This window comes from Suncus etruscus, chromosome 2 (genome assembly GCF_024139225.1).
Source record: "Suncus etruscus isolate mSunEtr1 chromosome 2, mSunEtr1.pri.cur, whole genome shotgun sequence".
NCBI classification, from domain to species: Eukaryota; Metazoa; Chordata; class Mammalia; order Eulipotyphla; family Soricidae; genus Suncus; species Suncus etruscus.
Window position 1 is genome coordinate 135,415,040 of NC_064849.1, and position 21,404 is coordinate 135,436,443.

The 21,404-nt window shown below is 40.1% G+C and overlaps 1 protein-coding gene across 1 annotated transcript in view; it reads right to left on the bottom strand.

The window, feature by feature from the left end:
• ARSB (arylsulfatase B) overlaps positions 1 to 21,404 on the bottom strand; it is a 197,998-nt gene that overhangs the window by 158,326 nt on the left and 18,268 nt on the right. The window contains exons 2-3 of the mRNA XM_049769081.1: positions 8,822 to 9,008; positions 2,047 to 2,237 (exon numbers count right to left, since the gene is read on the bottom strand). Coding sequence (XP_049625038.1) covers positions 2,047 to 2,237; positions 8,822 to 9,008 — 378 coding nt within the window. The remainder of the gene's footprint in view (positions 1 to 2,046; positions 2,238 to 8,821; positions 9,009 to 21,404) is intronic.

Sequence of the window (21,404 nt, forward strand, 5' to 3'; positions counted from 1 at the left end):
GAAAAAAAATTCTAGAGAATTGTTTTGGGTTTGGGGCCATACCCAACAATACTCTGGACTTACTCCTGGTTTTACATGCAGAAATTACTCCTGGAAGTGCTTGAGAGTAAGCTGCATGCAAAGCAAGCATGCTGCCCACTGTACTATTTGGCCCTCTACAGAAATTTTTTTAAACCTATTTATTTATTGATTGGTTGTTGGGTCACACCCAGTGGTGCTCAGAGGTCACTCCTGACTCTGCACTCAGTCATCACTTCTGTCAGGTTGGGGGAGACAATATGGGGTGCTGGGAATCAAACTGGATTCCTTTCAGGTTGGCCGCATGCAAGGCAAATGCCTTACTGCTGCCATATCTCTCTGACCCCTCTACAGAAATTTTTATCTGTGGAAAAGAAAAGATTTCAGCACATACATACACCAGAGGTTAAGTATGGCAAATGCACCAAACATGCTAATTGATTAATGAGGCACTTTAATTAATGATAAAACAGACTGATTCTAAAATTAATACAAGAAAGAAAATATCTAGAACAGTCTAAATAATCTTGGCAGAGAAATAAAAACTTAAAGGACCACTCCTGGATTTAAGAGTTGCCAATCCTTGAACAAAAAGTTTGCCATAAGAAAGTTTCATATGGGGGTGGGGTTTAAAAAAAAAAAGTTTCATATGGTGTAAGGAATAACCTTCTCCCAATGCCCTTACCTAAGCTTCCTGTTGAGATGTTAATCCCACCTGGGTGGTCAGACACACACCCACACTTGGGATGGGCGGTGATTTTGAATAAAGAATAAAAGATGCTGGCTGAAGGAAGGTGGAAGAAGCAACAAAGGAGCAGCAAAAGGCAGAGAAAAGAAGCAGCAAGGGAGCAGCAAGAGCAGAGAGGGAGAGGGAGCAGAAAGCTTAAAAAAAAGCCACGTGAGGAAAAGCATAAGGTGGACAGGGCCTTGGAATAAAAGCAAGCTGACTCCGATGAATCTTTGCCTGCTTGTGAATTATTTCCCTGTCGTTATCCTACATCTTCAGACCCACTGACTTGAAAGGGCTAGAGGCACCGTGCTGTGCTGAGGGAGGCCTCACCCAACATGTGGACCTTTATACTTTATATTTTATTTAATCTATAATATGGGACTGGAGGTATAGCAGATAGGATGTTTGCCTTGCATGAGGCTGATATTAATTCAATCCCAGATACCCTCGTATGATTCCCCTAAGCACTGCCAAGAATGACTCCTGAACATAGAGTCAGAAGTAAGTACTGAGCACCACCAGATGTGCCCCCCCCCAAAAAAAAACAACTCATACAGATACTCATATTAAAATAAAAACGTCAATTTACTACTTGCAGTATTTGTGTATACAATATACCAAAATAATAAAAATGCTTCTTTTTATTTGCTTAGTTTTAGGTTTTGGACCACACCTGGAAATGCTCAGAAGTTACTCCCTGTTCTGCACTCAGCATTCCACTTCTGGTGATGTTCAGGAGACCATATGGGTTGCCTAAGACCGAACTAGGGTCAGCTTATGCAAGGCAAATCCCTTACCTGTTGTACTATCACTCTGGCCCAAATAAAACGATGGAAACATTTTAAATACAGTATTCCTCACACTGTGATCTGGGTGCGTTTGCATAAAAATTGTTCTTTGTGAATTTCTTTAAAATCCTATTTTATAGAGCTGGAGAGATAGCTCACAGGTTTGGGATACATGTTTTGTTGGAACCTCAAGTCTGATCCCTGTCACCACAAAGTGTCTTGAAAACTAATGGATTGGTCCCCAGACAATGCAGTGTTTGGGTCCCCGGCAAACAGAAAGAAAATAAAATATTGAGGTAACTATTTCCCCAGACCTACTAAATTTCCCCACCTACTTAGAGGTGGGATTTAGGAGTTTCTGTATTTAATAATCTTCCCAGGTTGATCCTGATATACTCTAAAAAAATGTAAAACTATTCCTCTAGAATTTATTAAATGTTTTTTCCCTATACGCATTAAAAGAGATGTAATCTAACATGATTTTCTGTCAATAAAGAATACAAGACTTACCTTTTCTGGTGAGTGGTTAGCTATGAGGTCTATAGCTCGTTGTGTAAATATGTTTGTTGAATACGTATTGTTATACCGTGTCGCAACTTCTTCTCCATCTCGAAAATCAAGAGCGCACCGCGTAACATTGAAAGCATTAATAAATGTACAGCGCTCATGGGAATAGTAATCTTCACTCCCTAGAAGGTATCCTACAACAAGAAAGAGAGAATGAAAGAAGTCAGCATAGCATAAAACCAGTTAAACAAATGTTTCAGCATTTAATTGCCAAATGCAACTGATTACCTGTGACAAGGTTAATCAGATGTCAAGGTTAATAAGAACACCATTTCTTATCTCTATATTTGACAGAAGATATTAACATGTTATGGCAGAAAAACTCAAACCCATGCTTCACTCACATATTCAGAATACAAGACTCTATCATATAACTCTCCAAGTTGGGAATTCTGAGTAAATGTGTTATAAAAATCAGAATTCAAATTTAATAAAGGTGATGACATTTTAATCTTTAAATCTACCTAATGACTGAGAGTAGTAGGTGGTTAATGTGGTTTGTTTCAACTTTGGGTTCTGAGGGGATAACTTAAATGAATGCAGAACTTGAGCATGACATTGGGAGAGTGCCTTCAAGGTTATTTATGAAGTGCCTCTAGGAGGATTCATCTTTGGTCAGATGCTGACACCCACTGGTGAAAGACAAAACATTTCCAAAGTGTCTCTAGTCAGAAAACTGCAGAGGTCAAACTGCCGTGCAGCGCTGAAATTAGATTTTTCTGCCTACAGAGATCTCATTTGTGCCCCAAATTTAGAGGACATCAACTGCTTATTCCACAATATAGACTTAAACATGGAAAGAAATGGGTTTTCTCCACTAGAGTTGTTTCTGCAAGTGTTCTGTATTTTTTTTCTAAAATACAAAAATAAGCTGAAATAATCTGTGATTCTATGTATGATAAAATGTCCCAAACAGGTAAATCTATAAAGATAAGAAGTAGCTTAGTGGTTTTCTACAGCCAGCAGGATTCAAGGAAATTATGCTGATGGAGATAGGTTTCTCTTATGGGCTATAAAAATACTCTACAATTAGGTTTTTATAAGAGCAGCAAAATACTGTGAATTCTATTAAGATAAGTAAAGTATATACTTCTATTGGCTCACTTCTTTGGCATGTGAAAGTACCTTAATAAAGCTTTTTAAAGGGAAGGGCTATGGGGCCAGAGCTGTGGTGCAAGTGGTAAGGCATTTGCCTTGCGCACGCTAACCTAGGATGGACCACAGTTCAATCCTCTGGCATCCCGTATGTTCCCAACCCAAAGGAAAGACTATGTTGGACTCTAGCTACCTCTTGATAAATACTGCATATTAATCCTCAAATAAGGGTGATATCAGGTCAGATAAATAGTACAGCAGGTAGGGCACTTGCCTTGCATGTGTCTGACATGGATTTTATTTCCAGCACTCTATATAAGGAGCAATGCCTTAGAACAGAGTTAGAAGTAAGCTCTAAGCAATACCTAGTGTGCCCCCCCAAAGAGGGTAAAATGGAAACAGATGTAAAAAAAAAAGGTGAGATGCTTACCTTGTTTGCAACTGACCACTGTTTGATCCCAAAACTGTATATGATCTCCCAGAAGTAATTCCTGAGAACAGTCAGGAAAGCACCCTGGGTACTTCCTGATGTAGCCCAAAATTGCATTAATTATTTTTAATGAGGATGATAAAAAAGGCCTATTTCTTTCCCCAATCCCCAAATTTCCCCCATAACAACAATAAAAAGTCTTCCACTGCTTTCATAATAAAGTAATACCCCCTTTCCATTATCTAGTAAATTAAAAGTCCTGAATACAAAATTTGATCTTTTTCTGAGATAACATTTTAAATCATAATATTTTCTCTTTTACAGGGAAACCTAATGTGCTAGGCAATTAATATGTCATAAAGAAATAACTGAATTTTGGGCCACAGTGGCAGGGCATTTGCCTTGCACGTGACGGACCCAGGACGGACGTGGGTTTGATCCCCCAGCATCCCATATGGTCCCCTGAGCCAGAAGTGATTTCTGAGCACAGATCCAGGAGCACCAATGGGTGTGCCCCCCTAAAAAATACAAAGAAATAACTGAATTTTAAAAATAACTGTGGTCGTCAAGACATGGGGGTTCTATTAGATTTTTTTTATTTTACAAGTGATGCTCAGGTGTTACTCCTGGCTCTGCACTCAGAAATCACTCCTGGTAGGCTCCAGGACCATATTAGATGCCAGAGATTGACCATATGGGATGCTAGCCATTGAACCTGGATTGGCCACATGCAAGGCAAATACCCTACCCACTGTGCTATTGCTCCAGCCCCTCTATTTGATTTTTTAATAACTAGCAGGTGTTAAAGATTAAATAGCTTCAAATTATCTGTAAATAAAAAATATTGTTTTTGTTTTGGATAAAAAGATAAACATAACCAAAAGATGTTAAAAGTACAAATATCAGAGGCCGGAGCAGTGGTGCAGCAGTAGGTCATTTGCTTTGCACGCGGCTGACCTAGGACAGACCACTGTTCAATTCCCCGGCATCCCAGACGGTTTCTCAAGCCAGGAGCAATTTCTGAGCACATAGCCAGGAGCATCACCAGGTGTGACCCAAAAACAAAAACAAAAACAAAAAAAGTACAAATATCAAGTAGATATTATAAGTCAGGGATGGTGAACACACGGCTCTCAAGCCGCATGCGGCTCCCGGCCAAAATGAATGCAGCTCTTTGCCTCTTATCATTATTTTGTATACTGTGGCTCTTTGCCAAGTTTGGATTTTGTTCTGCTGCTTCTGAGGAGGGACCTCTGAGGAGAGATCTAGTCCCGTCTCCCATCCCTCGGAAACCACTGCACGGGCCACAGAGCGGGGGACCCGTGTGGCACATGTTGGGTCCCATCTTGCTGTTAGTTCTGAGTGTGGAGGACACAGCTCACTCTCACCATCACTGCAGGATTTTTACCTTCACTCAAAATGGCTAAATGCAATATGTGTTTAATAGATTATTGTTAAAATTAGATGCTTTTGTGTGAGTGTTTGTCTGTTTTGGCAGGTCACTGCGTGGTGTGGCTCTCTGACTCTCACAGTTTAAAATTTTGGCTCTTTGTGTCGAACTTGTTCGCCACCCCTGTTATAAGTAGTAAAATTCCAAAAATATAAACATTTACTTAATTATTGCCAAACTGATAACAAGCAACCATGTGGCAATCACATGAACTTTGTTTCATAATAGTAATTTATAAATCTGAATTATAGCCTGTGCTTTTTCTGATAAAGAGGGAGAAAATTTTAAACAACCAAATTTATATCTAATTTAACAGCTTTATTTAAATATTAGTGAAATTTTACCTCCAAGTCACTCATGTAAAGTGGGTGGTTTGAGTATATTCATAAGAATTGTACAAGTGTCCTCATTATCATCTTAGCTTTCTGACAGAATATCTAAGGCACATTAATGATAATATTTGCCATGGTCATTCATTTGGGTAAGCCTCCCTCCAAATGAATATGAGGTACTGTACACTGAATTCCTGTCAAGACTTCTCATAAATATATATATAATTTCTATCATGCATTCAAATAAATTTATTTCTCTGGGGGGGTTAATCTGGGTTGTTCAGGTGCTATTACTGGCTATTCCTGGTTCAGGGGTGACACCTGTCCATTCTTAGAGGATTATATGTAGTGTTGAAGATTCAAACCTGGGCAATACTATCAAATACAGGCAGGGGTGGAGGAGGTGGGAGATGGGGGCACTGGTGGTGGGAATGTTACAGTGGTGAAGGGGGTGTTCTTTTTATGACTGAAACCCAACTACCTGTTTGTAACATGTTTGTAATCATGGTACTTAAATAAAGATCTTTTTTTTAAGTCAACCCCCAGGGGCTAGCAAGAGAGTACAGCACATAGGGTGCTTTTCTTATACACGGCTGGCAGGACCAATTTCCAGTACTCTGTATAGTCTCCCAGGAGTGATTCCTGAGCATCAAACTGGAGTAAGCTCTAAAAAAAATAAAATAAAATAAAATAAAAACATGGGCAATAGCTGCTGCAACTGCCTCTATAGCAAGTGCTTTAACCTCTGTACTATCTCTTCAAACCTCACATTAAAAAATGCATGGCTTTTAATAGAACAACAAAATGTGATCTCATTATTATAGTATTGGCCCACTTTCAGCTCTGATTGGAAATGGTCAAAGAATGGAAAAACTGTTTTTCCTTCTAGCATCTACAAGATGATAAACAATGAGAAGAACTAACAAACAAATCAATTTTTTTTTAAAGATTTAACACCTGACAGTGCTCAAAGCTCACTCCTAAATCTAAACTCAAGGATCACTCCTTGCAGGCATCAGGGGCCATACACAGTACTAGCAATTAAATCCAGGTTGGCAGTATGCAAAGAAAGTGCCTTATTCACTGTACTATCTCTCCACCCTCACCAAGTCCAGTTTTTAACAGCAGTTTGAGATTATTAAGGATAGTTGCTGGCTCACCAAGAAAGAATACCATGACTAGCTGGCAGTGTCTACTGGAAGAGCTAGATGGGACAGGGATGAACGTGGTCTCTCACCTATTGCCCTTACCTCTCACCTCAACCCTAGGCTCAATAAGGTGAAAGAGAAACATGCTAACATTGCATGTGTGATGTCCCATAATCACTCGTACTGAAATGCATGTTGACATTCTGGCCATGACTGGACTAACAGGGAATGAGTATCTCAAACAATCCCTGCAAGAAAACCATCATCACTAAGATGACACATCCAAAGATGTTATGCCTGGGGCCGGGCGGTGGCACTAGAGGTAAGGTGCCTGCCTTGCCTGCACTAGCCTTGGACGGACCGTGGTTCGATCCCCCGGAGTCCCATATGGTCCCCCAAGCCAGGAGCAACTTCTGAGCGCATAGCCAGGAGTAATCCCTGAGCGTTACCGGGTGTGGCCCAAAAACCAAAAAAAAAAGATGTTATGCCTTCTCTTACCTTCTCATGAAGGATGAGCTTTGTTCTACCTAAATATCTGGTATCCATTCACCTCATAAATAGTGTGACTTTTGAAGCCTTCTCTTTTGTCCACCCTACCCCTCAAAAGACAAGGAAAATCTCACTTCTCAGAGTACAATGCAAAGAACACCAAAACTCTTTGTGCTTTTCATAATTAGATGCTGTGCAGCTTCTCTATCTTTCTCTGTTCAACCTGAGTTTTCATTCCATTTACTGTTTAACATAATTTATTCAGTCTGTGGGCTTTGTGGCAATAGTAGGTTCTAAAATAAATGAAGATTCCTACAAGAGGCAGGGAGGAAAAAGCCTGAATCTCAAGCTATTATTGGCAAGGTAAATGGAGTTTTGAGAGTGTTAACTAAAAGACAGTTTGTAACAGGTATAAAGAGAACTATTTGAAGATCAACATTAGTTCATATTTCTTTTAGGGTCACCAAACCCATAAATCACCTTGGTTTCTTATGATCCTTCCTCTTGCCATTTACTGTTTACCTTCCTGTTTTACCTTTTTAAATCTATTGTCCCCAGTTAGGGATTTAGAGCAGTTCTAATATCAGGAAGTAAAGATACCAATAGAAGTCTTCTTTCCAGTTAAGCACTCACTGTTTGCAGATGACATGATACTATATTTAGAAAGCCCTAAAGACTACCAAAAAGCTTCTAGAAACAATAGATTCATATAGCAAAGTGGCAGGCTACAAAATTGACATGTAAAAATAAATGACCTTCTTATACACCAACAATAATAGAGAAGAAATGAATATTAAAAAAAATTTCATTCACTTTAGTGTCACACAAACTCAAATATTTTGGAGTCAACTTAACTAAAGAGATGAAGGACCTATACAAAGAAATACAAATGGCAAAAAGGCACATGAAAAAATGTTCCACATTATTAATCATCAGGGAGATGAAAATCAAAACTAAAATGAGATATCATCTCATGCCACAGAAACTGGCATACATCACAAAGAACAAGAACAATCAATGCTGCCGGGGATGTGGGGAGAAAGGAACTCTCATTCACTGCTGGTGGGAATGCAGTCTAGAGAGATGAAGTCATGAAATTTACCTATACGTGAATGCACATGGAAACTATTATGTTGAGTAAAATAAGTCAGAGGGAGAAAGATAGACATAGAATAGTCTCACTCATCTATGGGTATTAAGAAAAATAAAAGACTGGGGCCAGAGAGGTGGCGCTAGAGGTAAGCTGTCTGCCTTGCAAACACTAGCCAAGGAAGGACCGCAGTTCGATCCCCTGGCGTCCCATATGGTCCCCCCAAGCCAGGGGCAATTTCTGAGCACTTAGCCAGGAGTAACCCCTGAGCATCAAATGGGTGTGCTCCCCCCCAAAAAAAAGAAAAAGAAAAGATTGTAATAATTCTCAGAGACAATAGAGATCATGGCCGGAAGGACTGGCTCACATTTTGCCTATCATTCAAAAAGAAAAATCCATTGAGTTTCCTTTTGCTAAAAAGATTCCCTAAAGTCCAGTGGTCTTGGATATGGAGACAGCCAACTATGCAAGAATACAGCACCTTGTTGCTGGGAGCTTGCTTGTGCCTCTCGGGATCTCAGAGCCATGATTATGAAGGAGCCATTGGCAAGTAGCTCCACAATGGGGCCTGTTGATCTATTCTGGGTTAAAGTATCCAGTTTTCTATTTGTCTGTACTTGGTTGCATTTTTATGGGAAGGCTGCGGTCATCCCATCTTGTCAAAGAAATATGCATTTACATTACCAAAGTAGGTATCGAAACCTCGGCGGGTGGGAAGGCATTCTTTCCGGTACATGCCCAGGTGCCACTTTCCAACCATGTGGGTAGCATATCCAGCTTCTTTCAGCAGCTGGGGCAGGAGTTTCTCATCCAGGGGAACACAGCTGGGCTGGCAAGGCCAGATTATCTGGTGCTGCAAACCTGTGTGAATCTTGGAGATAAATATAAAAGAACAGATTAACGATGCTGAAAAAATTCCAAAGTGATTGCCTAATTTTATCAGTCATATCTGTAGACTTGAATGCTTTAGTTCCATCACTGGTCTGATGATTTACGGCTATATCTGAAAGGTCTGTGATTTGCTCATTCAAATAAGATGTCACAAATAAACAGGATTCAACAAATACTTATTAAAAGTCTATGTCAGAAACCATTAAGTTTCCACTTTATATCTCCAAAAAGTAGCCATAATCTGAGATGTGGATCTATAAGTTCATTCTACTCGATGTAGAATTTCAAAAGTACAGGGCCCTGAGAGGCCAGCATGGGAGCCAGTGTAGCACGCGCGCGCGCGCACACACACACACATACACACACACATACACATACACACACACACACTTTGGCCTTCTGCCTTCTGATTCAGTTCGGTCAGTGAAGAGTTCTGAGCTGGTTAGAGGACTCAAACTGATAAGTGGGCTCGGGACAACAGTTTAAGATTCTCACTGCAGGAAATTGTAAAGACAGTCTTGCCTTCATGATACTCTGGGATCCAGAGAGATCACAAGATCTCTTCTGTTTAGTTTTTTTGTGTTCTGTTTTGTTTTGTTTTATTTGTGCCATACTTGGTGGTGTTCAAGGGTTACTCTTGGCTCTGTGCTCCGAAATTATACCTAGCAGTCTTGGGAGACCATATGGGATGCCAGGGATTGAACCCTGGTAGGCCGCATGCAAGGCAAACACTCTATCCACTGTGTTCTAGTTCTGGCCTTCTTTTTTAACCCCCTCCTAGTCTAGAGATAGTAGCAGTTCTACTGGATCACCACACTACCCCTCTTCTAAGCATATACACACACTCACATCTTTTTAAATAGTCTCTTTATGTAAAAACTCTCTCTAAATTATCTTAATTTGAATGTGCCATCTCTTTCCAGCTGAGACCCTGAATGATAAGGATGCTACAATCCAAGCTGCTAAGGAAAAGCAGAGCAGACAGCACACACACACACACACACACACACACACACACACACACACACACACACACCGCACATGATAAAGTCCTGGCCACTAATCTATTGGTTAGCACTAGAAATTTACTCAATCAAAAAAATGATCTTGGATTCAAAAATGTCATAATATACACTAATTGGCAAAAGGAAAGAGATTATTTTATGGCACACAAAAGACCCAATGGGGATAAATGCTCTGTGCAAATTTCTTTAAATGGAAAATGCATCCATCACATGCAGAAAATTAACTCTGATGGCTTATAAAGCACTGCCAAGGGAGGCTGTGTGATTCACTTTTCTATGGGCATTCAGCCAGGTGGTCAGCTGAAGTCTGCCTCTATTATCTATAATCATATGGAGCAGGGAATTTGTTCTTTTCAGTTCCTGAGAATTTATTTGACAAGAGCACTTTTATGGCATTATTGGACAAGTAGAAGCCAAGTTCTGGATGACAGTCAAAAACACGTTTTTGGTCTGTTCAGACACTATTTGAAGTGAGGAAGCTGTAATGTGTAGAGAAGCAGTAAACAGCTCAGTGCTGCACTGGTTCCAACCCAGCACTTTAGTTTAGCACAGAATTATATAGCCACATGCTTCATGGGGCAGGATGATAACAGGGCCCCAAAAGCAATCAAATGAAATCATCAGCATCCACTGATGAACACAAGAGCATTTCAAACAACTTCATTCCAATTATTCTATTCAGGAAAGTATCTCCAAAGTGTGAATGGAGAAGTTCCAATAGATGAAATATGAAAGTCCAAGGGATTCTTTCTTTCTACCTTTTTTCTTCTTTATCAAATATCATAAACAATGGAGCAGCATTGGGCAACTAAAAAAAAAAAAACGACACAAAATTATGCAATTTGCCTCTATTTGAATGGATCTGGAGAATCTCATGCTGAGTGATTGAGTCAGAAAAAGAGGAACAGACACAGAATAAGCTCTCATTTGTGGGATATAAAACCCATAGTAATGACCAAAAACAATGGAATCTAATAACTGGGCTAAAGAACCAAGCTTATCATGATAGGAAGATGGAGAATGGCAGTATTGGGGAGTGGGAAGACAGGTGGAGGGAGAGACCCTGAAATAATGATGATAGGAAATAGGCTTTCTGGTGGGGGGAAGGAATGATTCTAGAATGCTGTTTGCACAAAACCCTACCACTGACAATGCTATAAACTTGTGAATTATGGCAACTAAATAAAATTAAAAACAAAAAACTAACTCATGGTACCGCTGGGGAGTCACATACAGCAGCACTCGGGGATTATTCCTGGCTCTGAGCTCATAAATTACTCCTCACAGACTTGAAATGCCTATCATATGGGGTGCCAGGGATTGAACCCAGGTCAGCTGGGTGCAAGGCAAATGTCCTACTCACTATAGGACCCTTCTAGTATCATTTTTACTGCCATCAGGAATCCCTGGCAAATCCACTATTTCCATTTCCCATTTCCTTTCCCTGAGGCAGAGACTGCATATTCAGTGGCTTGCCTCTGAGGTTTTTATTCATTTGTTTGCTTTTGTTTTTGTGAAACAATTGAGAGAACTTCTTAACTTGTATTCTTGCTTATAAAATTTCATTTGCTCCTGGGAGTTTACTGTGCCCTCTGGAAAGGCTGAAGATACTATCAGTGTAGCCTCACAAACTTAGCCAAAAGCAACCTCCTGATGGAGGTGAAAAAGAGGGCAGCTCTCAGAGCAGAATTCGTCCAGGAATTCAAGCCATTTACTGGTTCTCTGTTTGGAGGCTCAGTGCACAATCATTCTTAGGTGAACCACAGCCATACAACAGTCCCTGGATGCTCTTTCTCCCCCTAACCGTATTAGTGCTGAGATAACAGCAGAACAGAAACTTCCATCCTGTCAGTCTGTCCTATGTAAGATGAACTTATACCTTCATTGTACCCACACATTTCTGTGATAGCTTCTGCCATAATATTTGAAAATGCAGGGGAAATGGTAGCTTTCCCTCTCACTCACTCACACATGACAGAGCTTTGAGAGAAGTTTTCTGAGGGAACACAACCACAGGACCCACTGGAGGATGGTCAGGACTTTGGAATTTTTATCATGTGCCTTGGCACAAATACACTATGCCCAAGTATCACTTGTGCTGCTTCAGCCTTTCTTCCTGGAGATCTCCCACAGAACAAATGGGAAGTGGAGAATCTGCTCCTGTCCGCCCCCTGTTAAGTTCTAAAAGGAATCAGCTGCCCAGGCTTTCAAAGCCAAGAGCTACAGAATGCACATTATGTGTCCGGAGAGCCTGGTACTGCCATCTGGCCTGGACCTCCGGAGCCCTGGCAATAGAACTGGCTGGTATCCCTGACAGTTTTAAGGTTCTATTTATTTTGGTGCTGATTTGAAAAGAGTGTAAATCTCAGACTAAACCCACAAAAGGACATCATTTGTAAAATGCATAAACAAGGCCAGAACTGTTCCTGAGTCCTCCTCTCTTCAGATGACACAATCAACCAAAACACTAAAATAAAAAGGAAGAAAATACAGAAGAAAAGAAAATTTCAGGACCAGAGCAATAGCACAGTGGTAAGGCATTTGCCTTGCACACAGCTAACACAGGATGGACAGCGGTTCGAATCCCAGCACCCCATATGGTCCTCCGAGCCTACCAGGGGTGATTTCTGAGCACAGAGCCAGGAGTAACCTGTGAGTGCTGACGGATGTGACCCAAAAACCAAAGAAAAAAATTTTAGCAAAGTAATATGATTAAGAAAACAGACACAAAGAGAGTTACCAGTCACAGTTTATGCTCCACATGATTCTTGAAATAATAAACCTCAAAAATCAATCAATCAAAAAATCCCATTAGTCGAAGAGTCTTATTTTACTTAGTCCCACATTTATGTCCTTACTTCTTCATATTCAATGACATAGGAAGTGAACTATGCAAAGCATGGAACTATTTCTTTAAGATAACTGCAATACTGTTCAAATAAAACCTCCAAATATTCCTGTGTTGGGACAATGCTTGGGCTTTGTCTAGTGAAGTCTAAGGAAAGAAACCTGACACTAGAGGAAACAAAAAGCTTATCACTACCAGCTGGGGCTCTGAGGTGCTTTAGGAGACAGCAGTCTGGGTCATCACTTGGCATTAATGTATCCTGAGTCCCTATTTCTCAACTTTTAATGAGCACTGGAGTCAAGACACTCAGTTTTCCTCTTCAGAGGTACCTATGGGCTCTGAGTACTTGCTCCTCTGATCTCACTCCTTGGAGACCTCCATAGTCACAGGACTATTCCCAATTTGTGTTATACTGTTTATCCCAAGGATTCCATTCACTTCTGGCTCTTTCCTTCTCTGTCTCATTTTCATTATGAATCAGGGAGAGACAACCAAAACCTATGTCCAGTGCACTGAGGTGTGTGTGTGTGTGTGTGTGTGTGTGTGTGTGTGTGTGTGTGTGTGTGTGTGTGTGATTATAAGGTTGATAATAAAGAGGGAAGCATGAGAAAAAGGAGTAAGTACTTAGCTCCTCAGAACACCTTCCTTACTTGCCATAGCAAGCAACTTTGCATTTTGCCTGTGGCCACAGGTCTCACTGGCTCACATCCTGAAAGCAAACTTTCACAAAAGCCCAAAATTATCCACAATGCTCTGTCACAGTCTCCTTCTCTATTTCCTGTCCAAGGTTCTGCTTCAGGGGTGAGTGAAAAGCCATGAAAGTGTCTTGTCCACTTAGCAATATGATTAAGAAAAATGTGACTTGGGTCTCTGAAGAATAAAACCTTGAAGTCATCTTTCATGGTTTCAACTCTCTGCCAAGGTTTAAAGAGTTCTGGTGGAGTGGTCTCCTCTGTTCCCAAGGTAAAAATGGTCCCTGTTGAGAACCAGAGTGAATTTTCTTTCCAGGTTTCCCAGAAGCCAACATTTCCATGAAGCCCTAATCCATCTGTTATCCTTCAGTCTTCTTAATTTCCAAAAAAGCGACAAAGGGATTAAAAAGAATGAATCACTCTTAAGCAGCCAAGGCTGAGACCTCTTTCAAGTCAAGCTCACCTGGTAAACTGCTCAGCAGATCCATGACATTAGTTGTTCGATATCTAGTATTTTCTAGGTCAGAGACAAGAGTGCAATTTAAGGGAGAAAGCAAAGAGCAAACAACAAGCCCACTTAAAAGGGGTACTAGGAGTGCAGATAAGAAACACTTTGTTTTCAATTTTTAATATTGATGTTTTAAACAAAGAAAAATGTATGGAACATTCAGTTGTCATACACAGAGCATAGCAAGTAACTACTAATTAGGGCTACCTAAGTGAAAGAGGACAAGAGAACAGGATAAAAAGATTTTTTTCATGAAATAAGTAATTTGAAATATTTTATACTGGAAACCTTCACATGTATTCTATAAGGATATTTTTAAAATAAGTTTAATTTTTTTAAAAATATAAAATCTATCAACTGGAATTAGCTTTGTAGCAAGAATACCACTTGACCTTATGATGGGCTTTTAAAACATACACATTTAGAGCACTGTTAAGTCAGAAACATTCTTCAGCCTATAATGTGGCATTATCAAGAAAACTGAAACAAAATGAAGTGAAGTTGACTATTTCCCAGTGAGCAGAAAGAGCTTGCAGAGGGAATCAGCCCCCTCACTGAGCTCTCAGCATTCTCTTCGTGCCAGCCACAGGGTCTTCCTTCTTTCAGCTCTCAAAAAAGCCCAGCTTCAATTTAAGAGTCTTCATTTCTATCATCCCTGCCACTATCAAAAGCTTTCTTTTCCAGAATCTTTGGGACCACAGTCACCCCTCCTCTCTCTCTCCCTCCTTGTAGAAAAATATCAGGAAATGACCAGAGTATATAGCACAATGCTTAAGTATAAACAGTTATTTGGTAAGTATTTATCAAATGAAAGAATAAGTGCATGTGTTAGTGGTAACACTTAGTGAAGATCGACTGAAAGCTCTGAGATCAAGACTACTAAAACGATACTCACCTTTGCTACTTCTTTTAGACACTGGCTTTCTAGTACACTTTCTAGACACTGGTGAAGGGGGGTGTTCTTTACATGACTGTAATCATACAACTATAATCATGTTTGTAAACACGGTGTTTAAATAAAGATAATTATAAAAATAAAAGAAAGAAAGAGAGAAAGAAAGAAAGAAAGAAAGAAAGAAAGAAAGAAAGAAAGAAAGAAAGAAAGAAAGAAAGAAAGAAAGAAAGAAAGAAAGAAAGAAAGAAGAAAAAAAGAAAATTAGGCATAAATCAAGAAAATGAAATAAAAAAACATTCACATTGTAAAGGAAGATGCAAAACAATTCCTATCTTCAGATCACAGGACCTTGTATTTTTGGATAACCTGAAAAGTAGCCACAGACCCTCATACAGACACACACACACACACACACACACACACACACACATACACACACACTCACACACACAATTAGAATGCACAGTTAAGCAAAGGTTCCAGGATACAAATACATACATAAATGCCCTAGATATTAGCAATGAACTAGCAAAAATTGAAATTAACAAAACAATTCTATTTATAAGAATATTAAAACCAGAAACAAATACCAAAAAAGCACAAGGCATATAAGACATATATTGAAAACTACAAAACATCGTTGAAAGAAATTAAAAATCTAAATAAACATGTTCATCTTCTAGGTTTAAAAAATAATATTAGAGGCTGGAATAATAGTATAGTTGGTAGGATAAGTTTTTACTTAGCATGTTTTCAACCCACCTTCAATCACCAGTACCACATATTATTCCCCCAACCCAGCCAGAAGTGATCCCTGAAGAAAGAGTAAGGAGTAAGCCCTGAGCACTGCCAGGTGTGGCCCAAAAGCCAAAAATAAATAAATAAAATTGCATGATGGCAAGTTTTCCAAATAACCTTTTATCAATGAAATACCTATCAAAACCTCAACTAAATTTTTACTGAAATGAGTACATTTATCTCAAATTTATAGGAAATATAAAATACTTCCAAACAGATGAAAAAAGCAGCAGACATGAAAAGATGCTCTTTATTAGTAGTAACTTGTGAAAGGAAACTAAAAATATAGTAAGATGTTATTTAATACTCCCTAGAATGACTAGAGGACTATATAAAAAATTAAGATAATAACAAGTGTGGACTGGATATGAAGAAACAGAAGCCTACATTGCTAGTAGAAATATTTGGTAGCTCTTCAGAATATTAAATAAGTTGCCATACATTTCATTATTCTATTTCCAGATATATATATACACACACATAGAAAGACAGAAGAGAACTAAATATATATGCATATAATGCTCATATGTTTATATCAAACATGAATATTCCAGTGGTATATTGCTAAGTCAAAAGGTAGAATGCATTGGGCCTGAGCAATAGTATAGTGGGTAAGGTACTTGCATTGCACATAGTCGACTAGGTTAGATTACCAGAATTCCATTGGTCCCATAAGCCTGCCACGAGTGATTCTTGATTGCAGAGCCAGGAGCAACACCTGAGCATTGCTAGTTGTGCTCTGCACAAAACAGCACTCAATTCCCATTAGCTAATAACTTTATAAGAAAATAATCTATATCCACATAATGAAAAAGTATTCAGCATTAAAATGGATGATACATGCTATAACATGGATGAAAAAGCATCTTATTTAATATTAAATGTTCCAAAATAGAATACCCAAAGGAGTAGTGTTGAGGTTTATAAATGTACAATAATAGGACAATTTTGGGGGGTTTTTTTGGCCACACCCAGTAAAGCTCAGAGGCCACTCCTGGCTATGCACTCAGAAATTGCTCCTGGCTTGGGGCACCATATGGGACTCCGGGTGATAGAACCTCAGTCTGTCCTAGGCTAGCCTGTGCCACCACTCTAGCCCCCTAGGACAATTTATAAAGATAGAAAGTAAATTAGTGGCTCCCACAGGCTAAGGAAAAGAGCAAAATGAGGAGTCACTCTTAATGATTATGAGATTTCTTTGGAGGAGTAATGAAAATATTCTAAAATTTTCATTGCTCAACACTACAAATATAAGGAAGAACAATGAATTATAAATTTAAAATTAATTATATGATATGCAAAATGTAATGTTAAAAGAGTAGGTTGCTGGAGTGATAGTACAGTCGGTAGGATCTTTACCTTACACACAGCTGACTTGGGTTCAACCTCCAGCATCCCATGTGGTTCCCTGATTCCACCAGGAGTGATTCTTGGTTCAAAAACCAGGAGTAGGGGTTTCTCTTGCTCCGGGAAGGACCACACGAACGGCCGCCCGTCTGGCTGGGTTTCACTTACCCCAGGGAAGGTAGGGAAGCTCCGCCCACACACGCTGAGCATGCGAACGGCCACCCGCTCCAGCTGGGTTTCTCTTGCTCCCGGAAGGACCGCGCGAACGGCCGCCCATTCCTGCTGGGTTTCATTTGCCCCAGGGAAGGTAGGGAAGCTCTGCCCACACACGCCGATTGCGCGAACACCCGCCGCGCCCCATCCCCCGTCGGGTTAAGCCACAGAAAGAGCACAGGAGGAGCCAAACCGCAGCAAACTCACCCAACAGTACCTCTAGATCCACCCTCAGGGAGGGGACCCATTCTCACACCACAGGGGATCAAAACAGGCTGAAATTGGAAGGAACAGTACTCCAAAGCGCACCAATAAAAACAAAGAAATATGGGTAAATCAAAGAGAACCCTAAGTTCTGAAGATATGGAGACAAACCCTAACAAGTTTCCAAGTCCGCCAAAACGCACAGATTCGTGGGAAGGCGACCTAAAAGCAGCAATGAGGAAGGAAATGCAAGAATCAATAAAAGAAATGAGAGAAACCTTAGCTACCGAGTATAAGATATCTATGGTGGAACGAATCAGCCAAATTAAAGAAGAAATGTTAAAGAGCATGAGAGAGTCCATACAAAAAGAAGTGAAGGAATTAACAGACAAAGTAAAAAGCCTTACTAGCAGAAACACAGAGTTGGAGAAACACATTGAAGAACTCGAAGGAAAACTGCAAACAAAAAATGACCAAGAAACCAACAAAGAAATAAAAGGCAAAGCACTGGAAGGAAAAGTCCAGTACCTAATGAACAAGGACAAAAGAAACAATCTAAGAATCGTGGGTATACCAGAAGGAGAGGAACTAGGGAAAGGGGAAGAACAAGTAGTCAGAGAGATAATAGCAGAAAACTTCCCCACCCTCTGGAATAAAACTTCAGGGCAAATCCAGGAAATCAAGAGGGTCCCTAATAAAATAGACCCCAATAAACCAACACCAAGACATATAGTAATCCAACTGGCAAAAAACAAAGAGAAAGAGGAACTTCTTAAGGCAATAAGAGAGAAAAAAACCATAAGTGCAAAGGTAGGGACATAAGAATCAAACCAGATCTGCCAGTCGAAATAATTCAAGCTAGAAGGCAGTGGAATGACATATTTAAACGACTGAATGAAAGAAACTTCCAACCTAGAGTCCAATATCCAGCAAAACTATCATTCATATGGGAGGACAGACTAAAAACATTTTCAAACAAGACCGAACTAGAGCTATTTGTGCAAACAAAACCGATTCTAAATGACCTACTCAGAGATGAATTACACAATCCAAACTCCCGATTGTAACAAAAGCCACCCAACACAACACAACTGCACAACAGTCCTCTCTCTCAATAATCTCCCTAAATGTTAATGGCCTAAACTCTCCAATTAAAAGATGCATAGTAGAGAACTGGATTAGGAAAAATAAACCGGACTTCTGCTGCCTGCAAGAAACACACCTACAGCTACAGGATAAGCATAGGCTTAGAATAAAAGATGGAAAGTAATTATTCAGGCCAATGGAAAACAAAAAAGAGCAGGGACAGCTATTCTTATATCAGACCAAATTGCATTCAACCTCAAGAAAGTGATCAGAGACAAAGAGGGTCACTACTTACTGATCAGGGGAACATTAGATCAAGAAACACTAACCCTGGTCAATATCTATGCACCTAATCTAGAGTCAGCAAAATATGTGAGGCAACTGCTCATAAACCTGGAGAAACACATGAAGGGAAATGTGATAATAGTAGGGGACCTCAATACTCCACTTTCACCACTGGACAGATCCACCAAACAAAAAATAGCAAAGAACTAAGAGCTCTAAATGAAAAATTAGAAGATTTGGGGCTAATAGACTTATATAGAGCCCTCCATCCCCAAAAAGCAGAATACACATTCTTCTCAAGCCCACATGGAACCTTCTCCAGAATAGACCATGTCTTAGGATACAAAGCCAAACTATATAAGACCACAAAGGTAAGGATCATTAGAAGTACCCTTTCAGATCACTATGCAACAGAGGTCAAAATTGACGTCAAGAAGAAGCAATGGAGAAAAACTAATAACTGGAGATTAAACAACATGCTGCTCAACAACAGCTGGATCAAAGAACAACTCAAGGAAGAAATAAAAAGATTCGCGGCTCCCTGTGTGTGACACCAGGCGGGGAAAATCCGCGAAAGTACACCGACCCAGTGGGGCTCAACTGTGAAAGACTGTGAGTGTGACCTGTCTATGTCTGTCTACTGTCCTCTTGCGTGAAACTCTTGCGAGTGGGGCAAGGAGAGGCTCCAGAAACCTCGCTCGCCCAGACTCCATTTTCAGGGAGGGACTTCAGAGCATAAAAACCGGCTAAGCTTTGCAAAAGCCGGCTCCCTGTGTGTGACACCAGGCGGGGAAAATCCGCGAAAGTACACCGGCCCAGTGGGGCTCAACTGTGAAAGACTGTGAGTGTGACCTGTCTATGTCTGTCTACTGTCCTCTTGCGTGAAACTCTTGCGAGTGGGACAAAAAAAGGCTCCAGAGGAGCACGGCCGCTCCGCTTCGCTATGCGGCCGTGCACTCTTTCTAAGGAAAGAACTCCATTGCAACAAGAAGGAAAAATCACACTAAGAACGGCGCTATATCACAGAAGCAAACATTTCTCTCTGGACTGTCTTCTCTGTTGCATGCTCGGGCCTAAGATTTGACCCAGTGTGAGGCTTCATCCACGGAGGACTCCCCTCCCTTAGAGGCAAGTCAGCCCATCCAGAAAGGGAGGAGCCAGAGGAGTGTGCTGCCTACATCATATAGACAATGAATACCACCACAACACGTAGAAAAACCCACAATACAAGTGTGACAATGGGGAAACAACGCAGGCCAGCATCAGACATAGAGAATGAAGATGACAATTCTGAGGACCAGATAATGACTGACCAACTAATCAACCTCTCAGATAAGGACTTTAGACTAGCAATATGGAAGATGCTCAACAGACTCCAAGAAACCATGGATCGAGTTGAACAGAACACTAATAAGAACCAAGAAAATATGAAGGCAGAAATCACAAAACTCCAAACTGAAATAACATGTCAACTAACAGGACTGAAAAAGTCAGTAAACGAAGTGAATGACAAAATGGATAAGCTCTGGGACAGGGTATCAGAAGCTGAGAATAGACTTGGTGCTGTGGAAGATGAGATACATAACAATTCCATACAGCAGGAGAGATTGGACAAAAAACTTAAAGCAAATGAGCAGACAATGGAAAAATTAGTCAAAGAATGGGAACAGACGAAAATAGAAGTCTATGATAAGATCAACAGAAACAACTTAAGAATCATTGGAGTCCCAGAGACCCAGGAAGAAAATTTCCAGGAAGAATCAATGGTCAAGAACATCATTAAAGAGAAACTTCCAGAGCTAAAGAATATATGTGATCAAATCCTGCATGCCCGAAGAGTACCAACCAAAAGAGACCCCAGAAAAACCACCCCAAGACACATCCTAGTCACAATGACAAATCCCACAGATAGAGACAGAATTCTGAAAACAGCAAGATCAAAAGGGGAAATCACGTTCAAGCAAGCTTCCCTGAGATTTACAGCAGACCTGTCACCAGAAACACTCAATGCCAGAAAGCAGTGGTGGGATATTGTGACAAGACTGAATGAAATGAATGCTTCACCCAAAATACTATACCCAGCAAAACTCACTTTCCGGTTTGATGGAAGAATACATGGTTTCACAGACAAAAAACAGCTCAGAAACTTCACAGACACAAAACCAGTCTTAAGAGAAAAACTGAAAGACCTAATCTAAGACAAGACTACCCAAAAGACACACCAAATTTTGAAATAAAGATGGCGTTAAATCCCAGGACAATTCTTTCTCTCAACGTCAATGGACTAAATGCACCAGTTAAGAGACACAGAGTGGCTAAATGGATCAAAAAACTCAATCCAACCTTCTGCTGCCTACAAGAAACGCACCTGAATAGTCAGAACAAACATAGACTCAAAATAAAAGGCTGGAGAAAAATTATCCAAGCAAACAACACCCATAAAAAAGCTGGAGTGGCCATACTAATATCAGATAA